The sequence below is a fragment of the Pteropus vampyrus genome, unplaced genomic scaffold (genome assembly GCF_000151845.1).
Source record: "Pteropus vampyrus isolate Shadow unplaced genomic scaffold, Pvam_2.0 Scaffold667, whole genome shotgun sequence".
NCBI lineage: Eukaryota > Metazoa > Chordata > Mammalia > Chiroptera > Pteropodidae > Pteropus > Pteropus vampyrus.
In genome coordinates this window covers 861522-882225 of record NW_011889448.1, presented here as the reverse complement: position 1 = coordinate 882225, position 20704 = coordinate 861522, and the positions used below count along the sequence as shown (strand labels likewise).

The following is a 20704-nucleotide window of genomic DNA, read 5'->3' as shown; positions in this document are numbered from 1 at the left end:
ATTTAGCATACACTGCTTCCGGTTTCCTGCAGGAAACAGAAGTGTATTACATAAACAACTTATTGTCTAAACTCTATAGCCAATATGTATTAAAAATAAACTAAAATTAATACCTAAATGTATTAAATTACTAAATGTATTAATACTAAATGTATTAATGCTTTTATGTTGTCGGAAACTTTTAGCAAAATTGGTGAGGAATCCCAGTAACATATGAATAATTTATGTGTGAGTGATGGTCTTTTCATATATATATTCATATATGTGTGTGTGTGTGTGTGTGTGTGTGTGTGCGCGCGCGCGCGCGTGTGTGTGTATATATAGATATAGATATATATATGTAGTGAAGAGTTCACTTTTTTATAATTATAATACACATCAAATCTCTAGGACTGATATGCTCAATAAAGTAAATTTTTAAAAAAAAAACACTTACTTTGGAGGAAGTGTCACAATATTCCCTGGTTGGGAGAGGGAGAAGTCACCAGCATCTCTTCCAATAATTGTAGCTTTATACTCTAAGTTTTTTGAGCTTGAATTTTTCAGCAGAATCTATGTTGCAGAACAAGAGAGTATAAATAAAATCATGAATTTTAAAAATATACAACTTAACATTTCTTATGTTTATCAAAGAGAGCTACACATTTTAATCATAAAAATATTGGTTCCTAATGTACACAAATTGAAGAAAAACAGACTTTGTATTTGAAGACAGCACATATGTAGTTTAGCAGAAGTGATGTGGGAGAAGAAGCTTTCAAACAAGGAAATGACAGACGTAAAAACACCTGATAAACAAAGATTTGAAGTCCAAAGTTAGCAACTTGGATTTTATTCTTATTGAAAAGGAAAATCTTTGGAGAATTTTAAATATAGAACTTAAATAATCCAATTTGCAAAAAAGATACGCTGGCTGCTCAGAAAGTTATAAGGAATGTAGGTTTAAAATCAGAGGTCCAGGTTGGAAATGATGGTTGCCTCATCTAGAAGCAATAGTATAGCTAGGGTTTGGCTGTCCCTTCCTTCTTGATGCTAAGATATGCATAGTATTAGAGAATGAGTTATTTCCTTTTTAGAGAGAGTATTCCATTAAAAATGTGAGTATATAAGTGTTTATGTAGAATATAGTGGGAATTCAAAAACACACACACACACACAACTTAGAAAGACGCAAGGTTATCATGGAAAGTACCGACCCAAAGGAAGGAGAAGACCTAGGAGAAATGGATGATTGGCCAAATTAGAGTAAAGAAGAGGTGAGTGCACTTAGGCATTCCAGGAAGTACAGTCACAGATATATGAAGAGTTAATAATCAGCACTACATGTGATTACAGCAAATTGTAAGGAATATGGTAAAGATCTGGTAAAATATTAAATTATTTGGTAAAATATTTCAATGAAAACCTTGGTGACTACCAGGACAAGTATGTTGTTGTCGAAGAGTTTTGACATTCAGTTTTCCCAAGGATTTGGGGGTCTCATGTTGTTCACCTACTTAGAGATATCAGTTATAATGAAGACAAGACTACTACAGTATGTTATTTTTATTATATATATATATGTAAGGACGTATGTATGCACCTAAAGAATTAATTAATTGACCATGTGATTTTTAAGTCCCAGAGAGCTAATTTTCATTTTCTGGAAGGAAATGTTGAAAATAATGGTAGAGTCACTGTGCACTAGTATTGGTTTATCATCCTGGAACTTGCATAACCAGCCCTAAAATCTTAAGGAAACCATTTATTCTCATTATGTCATGTCATATATGTATGACACAAAGGCACTGTGCTCACCTATGGTCAGATTATTCCACCCAACTCTAGCATTTCATGTAGGGGTGGTGAGTAGTAGGTAGACAGAGAGAAGGGAAAGCTGTTTAAGAGAAGGAAAGATAGCTGTGGAGCTGCAATTACCATTTTGCAGTGACAGTCATTCTTTAATGTGGTTCTGTGGTTTTGTTTCAAACCAAGGGGAAAAAAATAGTTCAACGGTTTCAAAACATGTCTCAGAAAATCAGAACATGCTACATATTTTCAGTGATCACTATGTGGTTTAATGGTTCCAGTATTCTATGTTTTTGTTATTGTCATATAGCTACAGAAGTACTTTTTCAATTATAATAGTCATTTATGGCATTGAATGCATAGGGGCAAACTTTGTCTAAGATTCTCAGCAACTTCCAAATGAGTGATTTTTGTCAAATAAAATTTAAAATCAAACCTTGCTGTAATGGATGTTTCATTTTGTATTTACATTTAAATTTTATTTTTTCCTTCAAAAGATGCATCTTACATTTGAGAAAAATAGAAGCTGTTCTGTATATGTCATCTATAATCTTAAGTTATGAACAATATTTCTAGTAAAAAGTTAAATGCGGAAAAAATTATGTTTCCATTTTTATACGCTGTAATTGGATTTTTAATATCACAATTAAAATTATGTTTAAATATGAGCTTGTGTTATTAACTACTTTTTAAAAATAACAGTTAAATGGCATAAAGAAATATAAACGTGCAGACAGAATTAGAGAATTGGTAATAAAACCTAGCTACAATAAATCACTGCTTAATCTAATTCAGACTCCTCCTAATCTTCTGCAGGCTTAAGCAAAACATTTCTAACACTTTGGAAATTTTATGTTGAAGTCAGAAGTCCTCTCCAACATAACTACATCTCTAGGTTAGTCAGTACCCAAGGCCCTTGAATATTACAGTAGGTAGGGAATTATTATAATAAATACTTTGGAAAAAAAACTTTAAAGAGTTTATATCTCTTTCTGACACAAAAAAAAGGGAAAAGAAAAAAAATTAAATAACAGGGATCATATCTCAGAATTTGCTAAAAAATAAATCAAAAGGAGTGACTTTTCTTTCTCTAAATTGAGCCCTTTATGCTTTGACACAAGAACCTGAGCTTTTCCTGATTTTTAACTGACTTCTTACCAACCATCACTCCTATTGTCACAGAGGATACATAGTTATTTTTTTCAAAGAGGATACAATTATAAATCAACATCACCAGGACATATATGCTGAAGATCAAATATGGACAAGTTTTGCATCGGAAGTATAAAATTAATTCCCACTCATAAATATGAAGAGGAATATATAAAATGGCCTGAGGAAAAGAAATAAACATCATTTCACCAAAACAGTAAAATAACTTTTGTACAGAATAAGGTTCTATCAGCCCATAGTATCCTGAGAAAGAAGCAAGGAGACCACCTGTAAACCTGGTTGAAGAGCTTATGAAAACTAGAAGAAACAATCTTAGATAAATATAAGCAATTTAAAATTGTATGATACAAAATATTTCACAAGTGTTCATATGAAACAAATTGTTTGAGAAACAAATCGAGGTCAATGATCCCTGATATTTATCTAAGACAACACTTACAAAATACGGACACATTTAAATATATTTGTTATGGTCACAGGACCTAACATTTCATTTTCAATTTTTTTCTGAAAATTAAAAAATTCACTATTACACATTTAGCAGCTCCACCATATATAAAATCCTTTAGCAAAAATTAGGTGGCCCTGGTTGGAAGTGCTTCAATTATTACTTCCCTTTCCATATCCTCATTTGGACAAAATCCATCTGGACACGTAAACCACTTTAAAAGGAAAGCTAAGCACATTCAGATCACAACTTTTCACTTATGGTGTCTGTCTTCTAGTGAATGAAATGGATTTCAAGTTTCCTGAAAGGATTTCCCCTTCAAAGTGCATAACTTTCATTTTTTACCTCCCCAAACTCCAATTTTCAAATGAATGAAAGACTCTTCATTTCATTGTAAGTGGTGATTATTGTTAAGCAAAAAGTGTCTCTTTCACTCTGCTATATGTTTGGTTAGAAGGAGCAACATTTGCTAAGGCTTATTGTATCATACTGATACTTCTGTTAACTTTGATTTGTGAAAGAAACATTAAACCCCCACCCCTTAAGTGTTTAACTCCATGTATACTTTGGCCATAAATATATCCTTACCTGTCTTGTTACAGTGTCATGTAGAGTACATTGAAAGGTCACCGTCTCCTTGGGGAGATATGTAGGGAGTCTTTCATACATGTAGACACAAAGCATGAGCATCAAGATTGGATTAGGGTCACAGATGTCAGAGGCCTAATTTAAAAGAAGAGAAATATAAATTAGAAGATATACAGATAAAATATATAACTAGAGCTAAAAGCATGTACAATTGTTAAAATATTTTAAAATTTTTAAAAATGTTACTGATCGACAATGATACTGAAATATTGACACAGCAAACAAAATATTGCTGTGAATCTGAAGAGCTTGACCTAAGTGTTAAAAGATGAACGAGATGTGTTCTAAGTATAGCAATTACCCAAGAGCCTCAAAGACTCCATAAAAGCCAGTCTGAGGTCAGAAGAATGTCATGCACTAGAAGTACTGACTAATGTGACTGAGACACTATCCTTGAGATAAAGTATCATAGAATGTAGTAAAAGAAAACTTTAGAAGTAGACAAAATACTCAGGTAAAAGATGGCAAAAGATTTTCAAGCAAAAGTCCAAGAGAGAAAGTAGCACATGAGATGACCTTGAAGGCTACTTGGATTTTAAACAGGTAGTGTTTGGTGTAAGGAAAAGAGTGTATCCTATCAGAAAGACAGAAAATTATAGGGCAAGACAATAGGGAAGTATAGTGTTTGTCTGGAAAGAAGTACAATTTGAAAAACACATAAGGAAAGAAGATTCAGGTAGTGAGAGAAAAGACAAAGGAGTGCCAGGGCCACGTCGTGGAGGGCATGGATGCCAGGGTGAGAGAAATAACACAAGAGCAACAATTTAAGTAGATCTAGCAGAGGGTGGTTGGGGGAGTACTTTTCCCAGAACAGACAAATTATAATAAGGCAAAAATGTAGTTATACTGATAGACAAGATACATTAGTGATAGTTGTTGGAACAGATTTAAAATCCAGACTACAGAGGAATAACCGTAGAGACAATCAACATAGCCAGAATGTACATTGAAGCTAAAAAGTACAGTCAAGAGCAGAAGGAAGGATTCTTTCTACTGATTTATATAGCGCCTAGAACAAGGTGGAGGTAGTGGGGGAGAATTATTCATAGCAAAAGAGGATTGGGGTTGGTCTGAGGTGAGGATTCGAAGGTGTATAAAACACCACTGATAAAGAAGCAACTCTGTCATTGTCAGTGTACAGAGAGCTCTCTATACTTCCACAAAATGAAGATCTACTATGACTTAACGGCACACATTCAAGTTAGCAACTAAAAATGATCTGGGCTTGGCCTGGGAATGTAAATAGTGTGAGAGCGAAGGATATCCAATATGTTACGCAGCAGTCTCCCATTATCTGCAGTTTCACCTTCCACGGTTTCAGTTACCCATGGTCGACTGCAGTCTGAAAATATTAAAAGGAAAATTCCAGAAATAATTCATACATTTTGAATCGTGCATTGTTCTCAGTAGTGTGATGAAATGTCCCTCCATCCTGTCCAGGATGTGAATAATCCCTTTGTCCAGCGTCTCCATGCTGTATACACCTAACCCACCTGTCAGTCACTTAGTAGCCATGTCAGTTACCAGATCAACTGCCACAGTACTGCAGTGCTAGTGTTCAAGCCACCCTTATTTTACTTAATGCCTAAAGCGCAAGAGTAGTTATGTTGGCAATTCCAATATTCCAAAGAGAAACTGTAAAGTGCTTCCTTTAATGAAAAGGTAAAAGTTTTCAACTTTACAAGGAAAGAAATAAAAATTGTATGCTGAGGTTGCTAAGATCTACTCTAAAAATAAATCCTCTAATTTGTGAAATTGTTACGAGGATAAAGAAATTCATACTAGTTTGCTGAGAGAGACCACATTCACATAACTTTTATTATAGTATATTATTATAATTGTTCTATTTTATTATTATTTATTGTTAGTCTCTTACTGTGCCTAATTTATCAATTAAACTTTATTGTAAGTATATATGTATAGGAAAAAACATAGTATATAATACATATATGGTATATAGAGGGTTCAGGCTTCTGCCGTTTCCGGCATCCACTACAGGTCTCCTGCAGATGTGGAGTAACTACTATATGTAGAACTAAAGCACTGAAATTTGGCAGCAGTTACCAGAGAATAATGATAGCCAATTTGATCATTTACTAGTCCACACTTCCAAAAACATTATTTTCCTTCTTTGGAAGAAGAGAAGGATTTATTCTTTCATGTTTTGTCAATAAGCATTTTGGCTTACCAATAAGGGTACCTGGGGAGGGGACTGTTAATAAAAAATCAGGGGGCTGGCTAGCCTCAGCTAGGTAGAAAGATGTTATCGAGGGTGGTTTGAGGAAAACTAAGAAATATACCAAACCAAAATTCCAAGGTTTCTCATCAATATTCTGTGGTCCCACATTTCTTCAATAAAGACAATGGTAGTCAACAGATGTAGGAAAATTATTTAAGATAAGAATAAACTAAAAAATGAAATATACGGTATAGAGTTTAATTCTCACAAAGTGACGAATATGGCCCTCCTGGGCCTTGTGTGATGGGCCACCCTATGGATGTGAGCCAAATAGGGCTGTCTACGGTGATGGGAAATGAGTTTGCTGGGCAAAGGGGAACACTGGTGGCAGAATGCTCTGGGTTCAAGTCTGAGGTCAATAAAAGTCTCTTGAACACTGTTTAGAGACTAAAACATAAGATATGGATAGCAATATAAAAATTATTCTAAAAGATCATCTTCGAAGATCATGTAATAGGGTAAAAAATGTAGTAATTGAAAATGAAAAATTATGTTTATTTAAATGGAAAATATATTTAATAACTAAGTCATTAAACTTAAAAACTAGAGAAAAGAGCATTCTTACTTTTTCTTTATGACAAATATCAATGAAAATAATCTAAATTATACTTTACTGTAAATTACACAATTACACTTTAGACAATCCTAGGTTTAAAATGCAAAATGTTAAAATAAGTTAAGTATCCTTAAAACAATATTTTCATGTGAAATATCTTTCAAAGACATAATCATTACTTTCTCTATATAGGTCTAACCAAGAAGAATTTCAATTATATTGGTCTATTTTTACCCCTGATGACAGTATTTCCTACTGGACTAACAAAAGACAGGGAATTAAACAAACAAAAATTCATGATAGAGAAAGATGCTGGAGTAGAAATCTTGTCAACTAAATTCAAGTCCTGCTACTACAGAGTGCTATGATCTTGACAAAATCAACTGGTTTCCCTAAAACTCAGTTTCCTTCTCAGTAACAAGAAGAGTTGAGATAATATGGAGCTTCATTCACTTAATTTAATTCATTTAATTTGCTATGAATTCAAGATATCACCAGCTTTCAAACTAGACACCAATCATAACTAGCAGTACCCACTGACATACTATAATCCCACAGAGAACCTTCCCAAAAGCAATTTTCTCCTTTCTTCTTTACTAAGAATCTCAATTTGAGGGGTATCCCACTGCCTTTATCAAACTGGTTTAGCTATAATTATGAGATGTAATTCTGGTCAATGATATACAAAGGGAAATATGCTATGGGACCATTGGGAAAAGTTTAACTTATGGAAAAAGACAAGCACAAGAAAAGATGCTACTCAACCAGCCCCAAACATAGATATATAATGAAGGTGTTACATGAGAATTTCAGTAGGAATTTTGTACTTATCAGTGCACATGCCCAAAACAAAGCCAGTAGGTTGAGAAAGGCTGAGGAAAATGAATCCCTGAAAACTTTGTTGAAAAACTGAATAACTGTCTCTATACTCTTCTACCTGACTTCATCTTATGTAAGATTTTGAATTTATTTTTAAACCACTTTTACTCGAGAATTGTTAAGGTTGAAACATCCTAGTTGCTAAAAACAAAATTTTAAAAATAAATAAATAAATAAATAAATGATAAATGTTAGATTATCTATTTAGATCCCATCACTATCCAGTGAATTTTATGTAGTACAATCTCTATAAATGTTTATTATATTTATTTTTGTATCCAACTCTCTGAACAAGGAAATGAAAATACATTCTGTGCTGAGTCCAAACAATTGCCACAATATTTTTGCTTTAAATAAAAACTATGTTATGAAAAGGAGAATATGTAATAACTTAGTTCCCAAAATCCCACAATAAGACATAACACTTTCACAGAAACTTATCCAGCTGATTCAACAGCTACAAAGGACATAAAAAATAAGAAACATAAACATTAATAAATTCACTGCTGAATTTCACAGTATTCAACTATGGACCAGTACTAAGCATCACCATTATTTACTATAGCTAAGTTAATTGAAGAGCAATTTATTTATCTATCTATCTATCTATCTATCTATCTATCTATCTATCTATCTATCTATTTATTTGCTTACTTACTTATTTACTTATTTACTTACTTACTTACTTATTATTTTTTGAAGGGTGATATTTTTAAACTTTGTTATTTAATGTGATTGGTAAATCCAGGCTGATTAAAAGTTAGGGAACTGGAACTGGCTGGGAAAAGCTTGGTAATTTCTGCTAAGTGAATCATCAATTTCTCCATTCATCAAATCATGGATATCTCTGCATTTTTATGTAGTAGATACATTTTAAAATATTTTTGGCTATACAGTAAAATTAACATTTGAGTCAACATATCTGAGAAAATCAAAAAGCAAAGGAAAAAATCATAATGTATGATGAATTAAATTTTCTAAACAAAGATATTTTGTTTCTTGTGAATCCTCAGCAAATTCTCAGGAGCCACCTTAAACACCAAGTGTCTCATGCAACTTTTCCTGGTTTCCTTATTAGAATGATGTCTTCCCCTTTGAGTCTCACAGTACATTGTTTGTGTGTCTACTGTGTCATTCACTGTCTGCTTCACATCAGCTTTTTCACTTACTGGTCACTCTTTGTCAGCAACATTTTTGAAAGTATAAGTGTGCTTTAACCATATCTTTACCCCTTGCAGGGTCTATCCAGTGTCTTTCATGAAGGAGCTTTGATAATTTGCCCAATTGATAGAAATTTTAATATTTTTTATTTTTCCAAACCAAAATCTTTTATTAGACTTTGTCTCTGAAACTCTCTTATTAAAAAAATAAATAAAAAATTAAAACTCTCTGACTCAAATTCTTGATTACAGTTTCTCTTTACAACTCTACTAATATAAAAGAATGTAAACATTAAACCTGGTACAAAGTGACTTTAACATACAAGTGACTTTAAAACAAGGAGAAAGCAAACTTTTACAAAATACTATTTTTTTAGTAGGTATTTATATCGATTCTCTTTATATCAAGCCACATCTGGGCACTAGCATTGTCAATCCCTCTGCATCATGGAATTGTAATGGACCTTCTCCTCTGCCCCTCTGTGGCAAACCTCACCACATCTCCTATATCAGCACATTATTCTAAGTCCTCATTAAAGCTATTTGAATAAATACTTTCCTCCTTGACCAACTGAAACTGCATTTTGATTGGTCTGCGTTCTCTGTCTCCAGACTCTCTCCTATCAGTCCATCCTAAACATTGTTGTAAAAGTAAATGCCTTTATTCCCATAATCCCTACATGGTAAACTCCTGACTTTTTATGCTGATCTAAGAGCCCAATATATGCGTATGTCATTTTTCTAATCTTAAATTTCAACTGAGGCAACCTAGTCACACATTTTCCTTCATGTATGTCATTTGTTCACATTTGTTAAAAAAGAGATGACTGACCCAAAATAGAGTCACTTGTACTAGGCTCCTGTTACCAAATTGAGACTTAATACTAACCTAATTGCAGTTTTAGCCTCTCCCAGGAATGGAACATTAACCAGTCAGTCTGGAATTTCCTGATAAGCACTAGTGAGGTAATCTGCCTGATAGAACACTGCCATCTCCCAAAGAAATGTGACCTTGCCTGAAACAATACACTCTTTGCTAGTCACTTCCTTGTCCTGCCTCCCTTTATCTATAAAAACCTTTCATTTTGTACAGCTCCATGCATCTCCTTTCTAGTTACTAGATGGGATGCTGCCTGATTCATGAATCTTTTAATAAAGCCAATTAGATCTTTATATTTACTCTGCTGAATTTTTTTTAGCACATTCTGCATTCTGTTTATGCCATATCCTCAGAGTAAACACCTTCCTCTCTTACTACTACCAATCCAAATCCAATTCACCATTCAGGAACCCAAATAAGTCCTGCCTCCTCCACAAAGTCTTTGGTGTATCAGTCTAGATCACACTGATCTCTTCCTTTATCTGAATTCTGTACTTTATTTTTTGCACATGTTGACAATTAAATGAGTAGAATATTATTTATCATTTAACACACATATATCTAGATAATTCAATGAGTTTTTATATTCTTTAAAGTCAGGAATTACTTACTATACTATTTCATTATTCTAAAGTAATACAGGGGTCAAAAATGTTAAGCATACAATATATTTTTGATTATTGCTATTGAAGACTTAATGTAAAAAGCTAGATGGAATTATAACTTAGAGGTCCATGCGTCATAAAAATGTATTTTACCACTGTGATCGCTACATAAATACTTATCTTAAAACCAAAGTGAAATATTTTCTTTTTTGCTACTAAATTAGAAAACGATAATATGATATCTATAGTCAAACAACTCTGCTCCTTTAATTCATTCTTAGAGCTCAGTAAGGTTAATAAAGCAATAAAACTGGACCTATCACTAGAACTTTCTTATTATGTATAGTTGGATATACATAATTATATACATTTAAAAACAGCCAATAGAATTCTATGAAGTAATATTTCATTTCTACATTTTAACAATCTCCTGTGAAAAGACTTTCAATTTAGACTTAAACTTTGTGAAGAAAGGAATATTATGAAGGAGTCAACTAAAATTTTTCCAAAGAAGACATACTAATGGCCCACAGATATATGAAAAGATGCTCGACATCACTTATCATGAGGGAAATATAAAACAAAACCACAATGAGATATTACCTCACACTGTTAGAATAGCATTTATCAAAAAGACAAGAAATAACAAGTGTTGAAAAGGATACGGAGAAATGAGGACCTTTATACACTGTTAGTAGGAATGTAAATTGATAGAGCTGTTATGGAAAACAGCATGAGGTTCCTCAAAAAATTAAAATCAGAACTACCATGTGGTCAAGCAATCCTATTTCTGGGTATATCTCCAAAGGTAATGAAATCAGTCTCACAAAGGTATCTGCATTCCCATATTCAACTGCAGCATTATTCACAATAGTGAAGATATGGAAACAACCTAAGTGTCTCTGGACAGATGAATGGATAAAGAAAATGTGGTATACAGCTACAATAGAATATTATTTAGTCATAACAAAGAAGTAAATACTGCCATTTGTGAAAACATGGATGAACCTAGAGGACATTATGTTAAATGAAATAAGCCAGACACAGAAAGACAAGTATTGTATGATTTCAATTATATGTGGAATCTAAAAAGTCAAACTCATAGAATCAGTGAGAAGAACAGTATCTGCCAGCGGGTGGGGATGGGGGAAATGGGGAGATGTTTGTCAGAGGGTACAAACTTTCAGTTATAGGATGAGTAAGTTCTGTGGATGTCATGTAAAGCATAGTCAGTATATTTAATAGTGGATTGTATACTTGAAATTTGCTATGAAAATAGATCTTAAGTTTTCGCACCACACACAAAATAATGGTAACTATATGAGGTGATGGATATGTTAATTAACTTGATTGTGGTAATCATTTCACATTGTGTACGTGTATACATTACTTTACGACACTGTATACCTAAAAAAAATCACATTATACAAACTAAATATAAACAATTTTTGCTTGTCAATCATACCTAATTAAGCTAGGAAATAAATAAGAAAAGAAGTCATAAAATATTTATAGAATGTGTGATATAAAGGCACCCACCTGTATGCCCATGCTAAAGCCAATTTCACGAAGAACATTCACAATAATCAGGCAATTGTGAAAATACTGTTCAGGACTTTTTGGTTTTGTGTACATATGTACAAAATGAGACTCAATCTGGAAAAAACAACAATCAAACCCTTCAGTAATAGAATAAAAACGGCTAATTTTTAACTGTTCTCCGTAGTTCAGTAAAGAATTGTTTAAATATTAACATTTATCAGTAGTAGCTTACTGCAATTAAAATACAAGAATAAGCAAAGGGAATGCTAGGCATGCAGATTGATGGGTTACATAAAATCAAAACATTTAAAAGAATCAGTCCGCTGAAAATACTGTGAATTTTAATTACTAAGTTCTTTCAAATAACAGAAAACTATTCTGCATAAAAAATAATTCTTACCAAAAATGGGCAATAGGCTCCCAACTGTGTGGCAAAAACAAGGCCATCTAAAAGGTCTTTGTCAAAATTTACTATCCATCTCTCAGAGGGAATAGTACCTGTTCCAAAAAAAGAGAGAGTAATTATAAAAATAGTTTTACTTTTCTAAAAAGATACTTTATGGGAATTTGAGCAATGGTCAAAGAAACATTTGTCTTTGTTTGGAAAAGAAAAATCATAGTATTTTGGAAATAAAAACAAAATTTAAACCTCAGAAGATTAATACCAGAAAATATATTTGTAAGGTTTTATAAGCAATTGTAACCCTTCTCCTTTATTTCTATTGGAATAACTTTGAAGAGTATATTACCATGTAGTAATGGAAGAAAAATGCAGGATTTCAAAATTACTCATTCTGTTGAGTACCTTGGAGTTTAAATGTTTGATCATGATCAATATGGTTAAGGAGACTCATAAGGCATAGTGTTACTTGTAACACTAAAGTTTTAATGCCAGCTTCACTATTTGTTGCAGAAATTCTTCCACACATGGGGTAAGAATGTGGAAGGGGTTGGAGATTTATGGCTTAAAGAAACCAGAACTGATCTATAAAAGATAACATCAGATGGAGGAGTAATAAAAGGAATTCTCAGTTATGGAAATGACTACTACGTTGAGACTAAAACAAAAAGCGAAAGCATCTGGATATTTAATAAATATCTGAAAGACTACCCTATATTAGAGAGGGACATAGGGTGTTATAAACATTGGAAATCATTGCAATGTTAAATGAGACATTTCTTTTTTTAAAACAATTCCAAAAGGACCTAGATTCTTAATGGTTTGAGATGATCTCTTGTCTGAAAACAAGGGGAAAAAACTGATGGTCTTTATAAACCCCGATTCTCATGTTTTGTGAAGAAAACATGACTGGATATGTTCATGACATGTATATTAATTTCACAAACCAGGATTGCTTTACATCTAGAAATGGAAGACTTAGTTTTCTCTGGAATGTTTTGGATATTTCAGAGAAATGGTGCCTGGTGCTTTTTCATCTGAGATGCTATGACATCGAACATTTCTATAAGATTTCTACAGCATATTATTACAAAATCGATAGAGCAAACAAAGATCACTAGAAATTTTCAATTAATACATAACAAACAACGTCCTGTACTATAGTTTTCAAACTATTTTTTCCTGATAGAAACTTCTAAATAACTGTACATTTTATATAAAATGTGATACAATCAAAGTAATGATTTTAAAATGCACATTATTAGTTGGCTGAATAATTATAACCTAAATGTGCTCCTCTTAATGTATTTTTACCACTCATGGCTTTTGATAAAAGGGTCTCTTTTTTGCAGCCAATATTCATTTTTCTATGAACTAGAAGCAGTTCTAAATTTAATCCTAAAAAGGCAATTTACTAGCCTTTTAAGTTGATAGTGAATCAGTCAGTCAGCAGTGGATATAGCCGTGTCCTCTAAATATCCCATCCTTATCTTGTACAAACATTAGAGAAGGGATAGATATTCCCCTGAAGGAGTTTAACATCTTGTGGAGGGAAGATCACACCCACGACATGAAAACACCTAATGAAAAATCTTATTAGAAGCTAATGAATAGATAACAATATAGCAAAAACTAAGAGTTATACTGTTACTATCAAGTTCACCAACTGCAATCCAGCATCACAAGATTCATTATTATCTATCCCTTTCCCTTATTCTAACTTCTTTCTTCAATAATTAAAAACTTGGCTCTCATTATCTACAATATATTTACTTGTTTGTTCAACCTCAGTATACATATACTCTCAGAATAGTAAATCCATACCCCTGTAAGAAAGTAACGTGTGTTTAGTTCTTTTTGTCTTTAGTTCTACAATATGCAATTATGATACTTTTTTCAAAAGCTAATAAGTCAGCCCCTTTCTTCTCCACTACATTCAGTGAGATCAAACATTTGGAATGCAGTTATTTTGTCATTTGTCACATTCATTTGTCATAGTCGGCATTCCATCCTGGATTAGTTCCATGTCTAACATTCTTTGTGCAGTGTCTATGATATTGAGAGACAGACTGTTATGTATTTACTACCACATTTCCATACAGAAAAGTTTCATCACTCCCAAAATTCCCATGTGCATTTTAGATATTTTCATAGATATTTACCAATATCTATGAAAAAATATGATAGGATATTCATTGAAGTTACATCGAATCTATAGATCAATTTGATATCTTAACAATATTTAGGCTTATAACCACATGTGCATGGTATACTTCACTGTTTATTTAGTTCTCTTTAATTTTTTATCAGTGTTTTATAGTGTTCAGCACTTATATCCTGCACATATTTTGTTAGTTTTATGCTTAAGCATTTTGTTCTTTGGTGCTATGGTACATTATATACTTTTGATATTTCAAATTCCAATTGTTTACTTCTATTATATAGAAACGGAATTTATTTTTGTATACTGATTATATATCCTACAACCTTGATAAACTCATACTAGGAGAATGAGTTCAAGGAGAATTTTTGGAGATTCTTCGAGATTTTCTATTTAACTATCATGTCGAATTTCAGCCCCTTTCCCAGGGGTAGAGGTGGTGGGTTTTTTTAAGTTTCTTTTGGCAGCTGCAATGAGTTTTCAGCAGGGCCCTAAGGATGACAGTATGCATTGTCCTTCTCCCCAAAGATTAAAGCTTTAGTTCTATAGGGAATATGAGATTCTGCACAAATTGCTTGCCTCTTGCCCAGGTCTGCACTATAAGGGGCATATTCTCCAGACTCATTCCAGTCATTTCTGTGAACAATCAATGAGATTTGTGGAGTAAAAACCTGCAAGAAGACAGACTCCTCCTATAACTGTGACCCCCTGTGACTTCATGCTCTTTCACTAGTGTATGCTTGGCTACTACCAATTCACCTACTATCCTATCTCAACTCTCATCAGTGTCTATCTGTCTCTACCACAAGTAGACGATGGCTGTCATCCCATTTCTTCATGTAAGCACATACTCCTTCTTGGATTCAGGGCCACTTTGTTGGCCTACAGCCTCAACTTCCTAGTGGAGCTTTTAAAAACTGAGAATTTACTGTTAGTATGGCTTCTGCTGTTGTAACAACAATGCTCATTCCACTCTTCTACCTCCCTGAATGGTAACCAAGCAGTATGTACTTTTATTCAACCCATCACAACTGTGGAACTGCTTTTAAATTACTTGTCAAACAGCACGTGGCATGGGCTACTGCTGTTCAAACATGGCTCTCAGTGTGAATAGGATGGCAACAATTCTCCAAGACAATGTTGGGAAGAGGTAAAGACCAAACTCCAAAGCTCTTCTCTAATCTCTGATTCTAGGTCTGTATCTTACCATTCATAGACAAGGCTGCTGCCAAGTAAGAACCCCACCACAGTTTTTATTCCAGCCTTAAATAAGTCAAGGATTTTCTCTGCTTTAATATTAGTTCCTCTGATCTAGGCTATTCTCTCTTCTATGCTCCTAAGATTTTGCTACCCAAAGTGTGCTATGTGAATCATTAGCACCTTCATCAACTGGAAATTTGTTAGAAATGCAGAATTTCAGGCCCTGTTCAACACCTACTGCAACATAAAAACAATTTAACAAAATCTCCAAGTGATTTCTACTTGTATTACTGTCTGAGAAGTATGGGTCTAGGGTTGCTTTTAGAGAGAGAACCAGTAGTCTCAGTTAGTCTTCATTTGTCAGGAAACCAGAAAATTCAAGTGATGTTTCACAGATTTTTAAAAATTTTAATTTGGAAGTTATATTTTTATCTGTTTTTATATTATATCACTTACAATAGAAAAATAAAAATATTATTAAAATGTTGGTCCTAAATAGTATTATGAATTAAGAAATATGGCTATTCTTAAACATAAAACAATCATTTCATGCATTGAAGGAATATGAGCATTCCCTTATTTTTATAAATATCATAATTGCTATATAAATTATATTTAGGTGATTATAACAGTACGTTTTTATAGCAGCTTTACTGATATATAATTCATATACTAATTTCACCCAATTAAATTGTCTAATCCATTGTTATTTATTATTTCCACAGAGTTTTACAATGATTATCACTATCTAATCTTAGAAAGTTTTTATCAATGCATAAAGAAACCCAGATCATTAACTATCACTCTCCATTTCCCTCTTCTCTCATTCCCTGTAAAAAAACTAAGCTACTTTCTGTAGTAAAGATTTGCCTATTCTGGTCATGTCACAGAAATGAACTCATAAAATATGTGCCCTTTTGTGTTTTGGCTTCTTTCACTTAGTGTAATGTTTTCAAAGTTAAAGGCTGTAGCATGTATCAGTGCTTCATTTCTTTTCATGGCTGAATAATATTCTACTTTATAAATATACCACATTTTGTTTATCCATTTATCAGTTTATGGGCATTTGGATTGTTTTTACTTTTTGGTCATTATAAATAATGCTGCTTATGAACATTTATTTAGAAGTTTTTATGTGAACATATGTTCTGAATTATCTTGAGCATAAACCAATAAGTGGATTTAGTGGAACATATCGTTTTTTAATCTATTTTCAATTTTGAGAAATCGTTAAACTGTATTCCAAAGTATCTGCAATATTTTTCAATCTCTCTAGCAATACATGAGGTTCTAATTTCTATAAATCCTTGCCAATCTTGTTAGTCTGCCCTCCTTTCTTTTTCTTTTTTAAAATTTTAGTCATATCCAAGTTGGTGTCAAGTGGAATTGTTGTGATTTTGTTTCGCATTTCCCTAATTAGACTAATTAGATAGAACATTTTTTTTTTTATGGCCATTTGCTTATCTTCCAATTTTTAGAAATATCTGTTCAAATCCTTTGCCCATTTTTTAATTGGGTTATTTGTTTCCTTATTGTTGAGTTGTATTTTTTATATATTCTTGGTACAAGTCTCTTTGCTAAATATGTGATTTTGGTGTTGCTATGTCCTTTGAAATGTGCATTTCCTCTTCTTATTCTATTAATATAATGTATAACACTGATTGGTATTTATGTTAAACCAATCTTGCATTTGTAAGATAAATTGCATTTGGTAATTATGTTTAATCCTTTTTAAACATTGCTGGATTCTCTTTGCTATTATTTTTTGAATAATTATGTGCATTTATTCATAATAGATAATATAGTACATTTTTAATTATTTCAAAGCACTTCATAAATGCAATACAATATATGCTTTAATGCAGAAATTATCTTGCTCCTAAAGGTAGTCGAATTATGAAGATATGTGAACTCTAAATAAGTATAAGATCAGCTACATACACTAATTATAAGATCAGCCACATGAGATTAAAATAATGTATGCAATACTTGGTAGAACTTCCATATAAATACAACATTAAATAGTAAAGAAAGTAAAAATAAAAAAAATATCTTCTGTAATAAGGTGATAATTACTATGGAGAAAAATTGATTAATAAAATAAGAAGATATAAGAAAACAATATCCAAAGTAAAAAAAAAAAGGAAATAATTATAGCAGTTATATATAAAAGAACAGATACAATGGATAATATGCCAATATATATTTAAAATTCAGATAATCTTCATTAATTTCATAAAATGTGTTACAAAATCTCACTCAGAAAATAGAAAATAAAGAATTTATTTATTTAAAATCTTCCCACAAAAGAAATAATAGGTTCAGATAGTTTTACCAGTAAATGCTTATAAAACTTGGGAAACGAGCAAATTCACTCTTATAAAAAGGCCTTCAAAGTCTACAAAAGAGAGAATGTTCTCCAAGTCATTGCTGAGGTTTGCATAAAATTAAAACAAAACAACTAAAAAGTACGGAAAATAGTTACAAAGTATCACTCATGTAAACTGAAGCAAAAAATTAAAATTTAGTAAACTAATTTTAGCAAGGTATTAAAAAAAGATTAGCTATCATGGCAAAATTGAATTTGTGCAAAGACTGTAAGGTTACTTTACATTTAAAAATCATTTTCTTACCATATTAAGATATATGTGGAGATTATATATATATATATATATATATATATATATATATATATATATAAAATTAAATAGTATTCATTATAAAAATTCCTAGAAAACTAAGGAGAGGATATAAATTCCAGAACATAATGAATATAACCTGCAAAATAACCCTATAATAAATATCAAATTTAATGATGAAATGTTGAATGTACTCTGTTTAGGATTAAGTATGAAAAAGATCGTGTATAATACATGATTATCTATATAAATTGAAGGTTAGGAAGAGCATTTTCATGTCTCAGTTTCAACCAATATCTTAAGCTTCAAATGGAGTACAAAAAATACCTAATATGCAAAATTTACCAAGGAAATGTTTTAGACCAGGTTTCACATTAAATATCTCACCCACTTTGAGAATATATAAAATGTTTAAAGCCAAACAAAGCAGTTCAATTATAAGGGAGGAGTTACCAGGCTGACCTCAATTTTTCAAAGCTATTTTAAAGGCACAACACGATGGAGTACTGACCACAGAGTTCAGGGTAAACTAAAAGATGACTCATGACTCCCAAATTTAATTCTCACTTAAGATGCCATTCGAATATAAATAAAATAGAGAACACAGAGACTAGAGTCCCTTGAAATGATAACTAGAAAAACTAACTAAATAAATAAATAAAAATAATAAAATCTAGCCATTTAATAGCTAAATCAAAAATAATTAAAAATGGAAAATGCAGGTAAAACGACACAGAGTTGAACACAGCTGAACAGTGACAGAATAGAATGTGAGTGTTTTAAATATAGACAATTGGCATAATAAACCTAACAAATGATGACACAGAGGCAGGAAAGTGAGAGGAAATAATTTCCTCATCTGTCATATCAATGACTATCAATGCTGTGTAAAATCAAAACAGGTAGCAACAAAACAAAACCAAGAAAACCTCAGAACTCATGTTATTCATAAATTTCTTCTTTTAAATTTGAAACATATTTTAAGAAATATTATTTCTTATGGTGGACAAATATTTATCTTGTATAGTATCTCTGCACTATTTAATCTTATTCCCTGTTTTTATATTCACATGCATTGGTTTTTTTTGTTTTTTTTTTTTTTACCAGTTCAATGCTTATTAGTTTATTAGTTATTGAAAACTTATTAGTTTAGGTCATCAAACTGTCTAGGATACCCAAAGGTGAGCAAGAATGAAACTAAGAAGTTAGTTTGCATTGTTTTCTCTCCTTTTTGATATTTTCTGCTGCATGGGTATCCCATGTCCACAAGGCCTATTATCTCCTGGTTATCCTCAGGTCCTAGTTTAAACTTCATTTGATTGCATTAGAGTTTTTAACTGTCACACTGTGTATCAGAACCACCTAAAGAGCTTTTAAAAGCTGCACATGTAGAGGCAACACTCCAGAAATTCCATTTCGATTGGTCTGGAGGGCATCAGTATTTTTTTTTTTAATTCCCCAGGTGATTCCAATGGGCATCCAGATTTGAAAAAAAAAACATCATTGTGGATGAAAAAGGAAATAAGACATCTCTCTGGATATCAGAAAAGAATTTGCAAGAATGACACCAATCTAACTTAAAGAAGAATTAACGTTTTGAAGGAACAGCATTGCATAACTGTACTTAACATGAGCCTTGGAATCAAACTGCTCAAATTCAAATCCCAGCCACACACTTTCCTAGGAAAATAAATTAACCTCTTTGCTTTAGATTTTCTGCTAATAATAGTAATAACAGCTATCTGATCATGTTGCTTGTTTTGAGGATTAATAAACAAATATATGTAAAATTCTTAGTCCTTTAATTGGCGTACCACAAATGTTGGCTATTATTGTAAGTAATCATCATTTTGGCAAATGTCCAATTAGAATTGCAGTCTACTATATTGAACAGAAGATAATAACTGAATCTGTTTTTCATTTTGTCCTATTCTTGACATGCTTTTCTTCCATAAGGCTGAAAATCCCTTACTACTTATAGTCTTGAGTCTCAATCCCTTCAAAGAACTGAATAACATTTGTGGGTCTTTTATGAGTACTTTGAAAAAAAGCTAAATATTTGAAAAATTCATATGGGATGCTTAATGTCTGGGACTGTTCGAAGGTCACTATGTTATAGTCCAAATTATAAAATTTTAGATAGTACATTGAAAAGATAACAGCTTTCCAAAACTGAATTGTCTACACAATATCTCTGAGCAGTGTGGAATATGATGGTTGGCTAACTGCCTCATTCCTTAATTTCTTGTTTACAGTGATATCATAAGCACTGATACTTCTCAGACCATTAGAAATGGTGATAGTTTGTCCTGATAGGGCTAAGAACAGAAAAGAAAAATATGGAAAATCACTAGAGTGGAAATGCTGATAAAATGGTTGATGAATT

The 20704-nt window shown here is 32.1% G+C and overlaps 1 protein-coding gene across 1 annotated transcript in view; it reads right to left on the bottom strand.

The window, feature by feature from the left end:
• CFAP47 (cilia and flagella associated protein 47) overlaps positions 1–20704 on the bottom strand; it is a 366407-nt gene that overhangs the window by 174219 nt on the left and 171484 nt on the right. Inside the window, 4 exon segments of the mRNA XM_011385160.2 lie at positions 437–552; positions 3998–4132; positions 11916–12032; positions 12319–12416. Coding sequence (XP_011383462.1) covers positions 437–552; positions 3998–4132; positions 11916–12032; positions 12319–12416 — 466 coding nt within the window.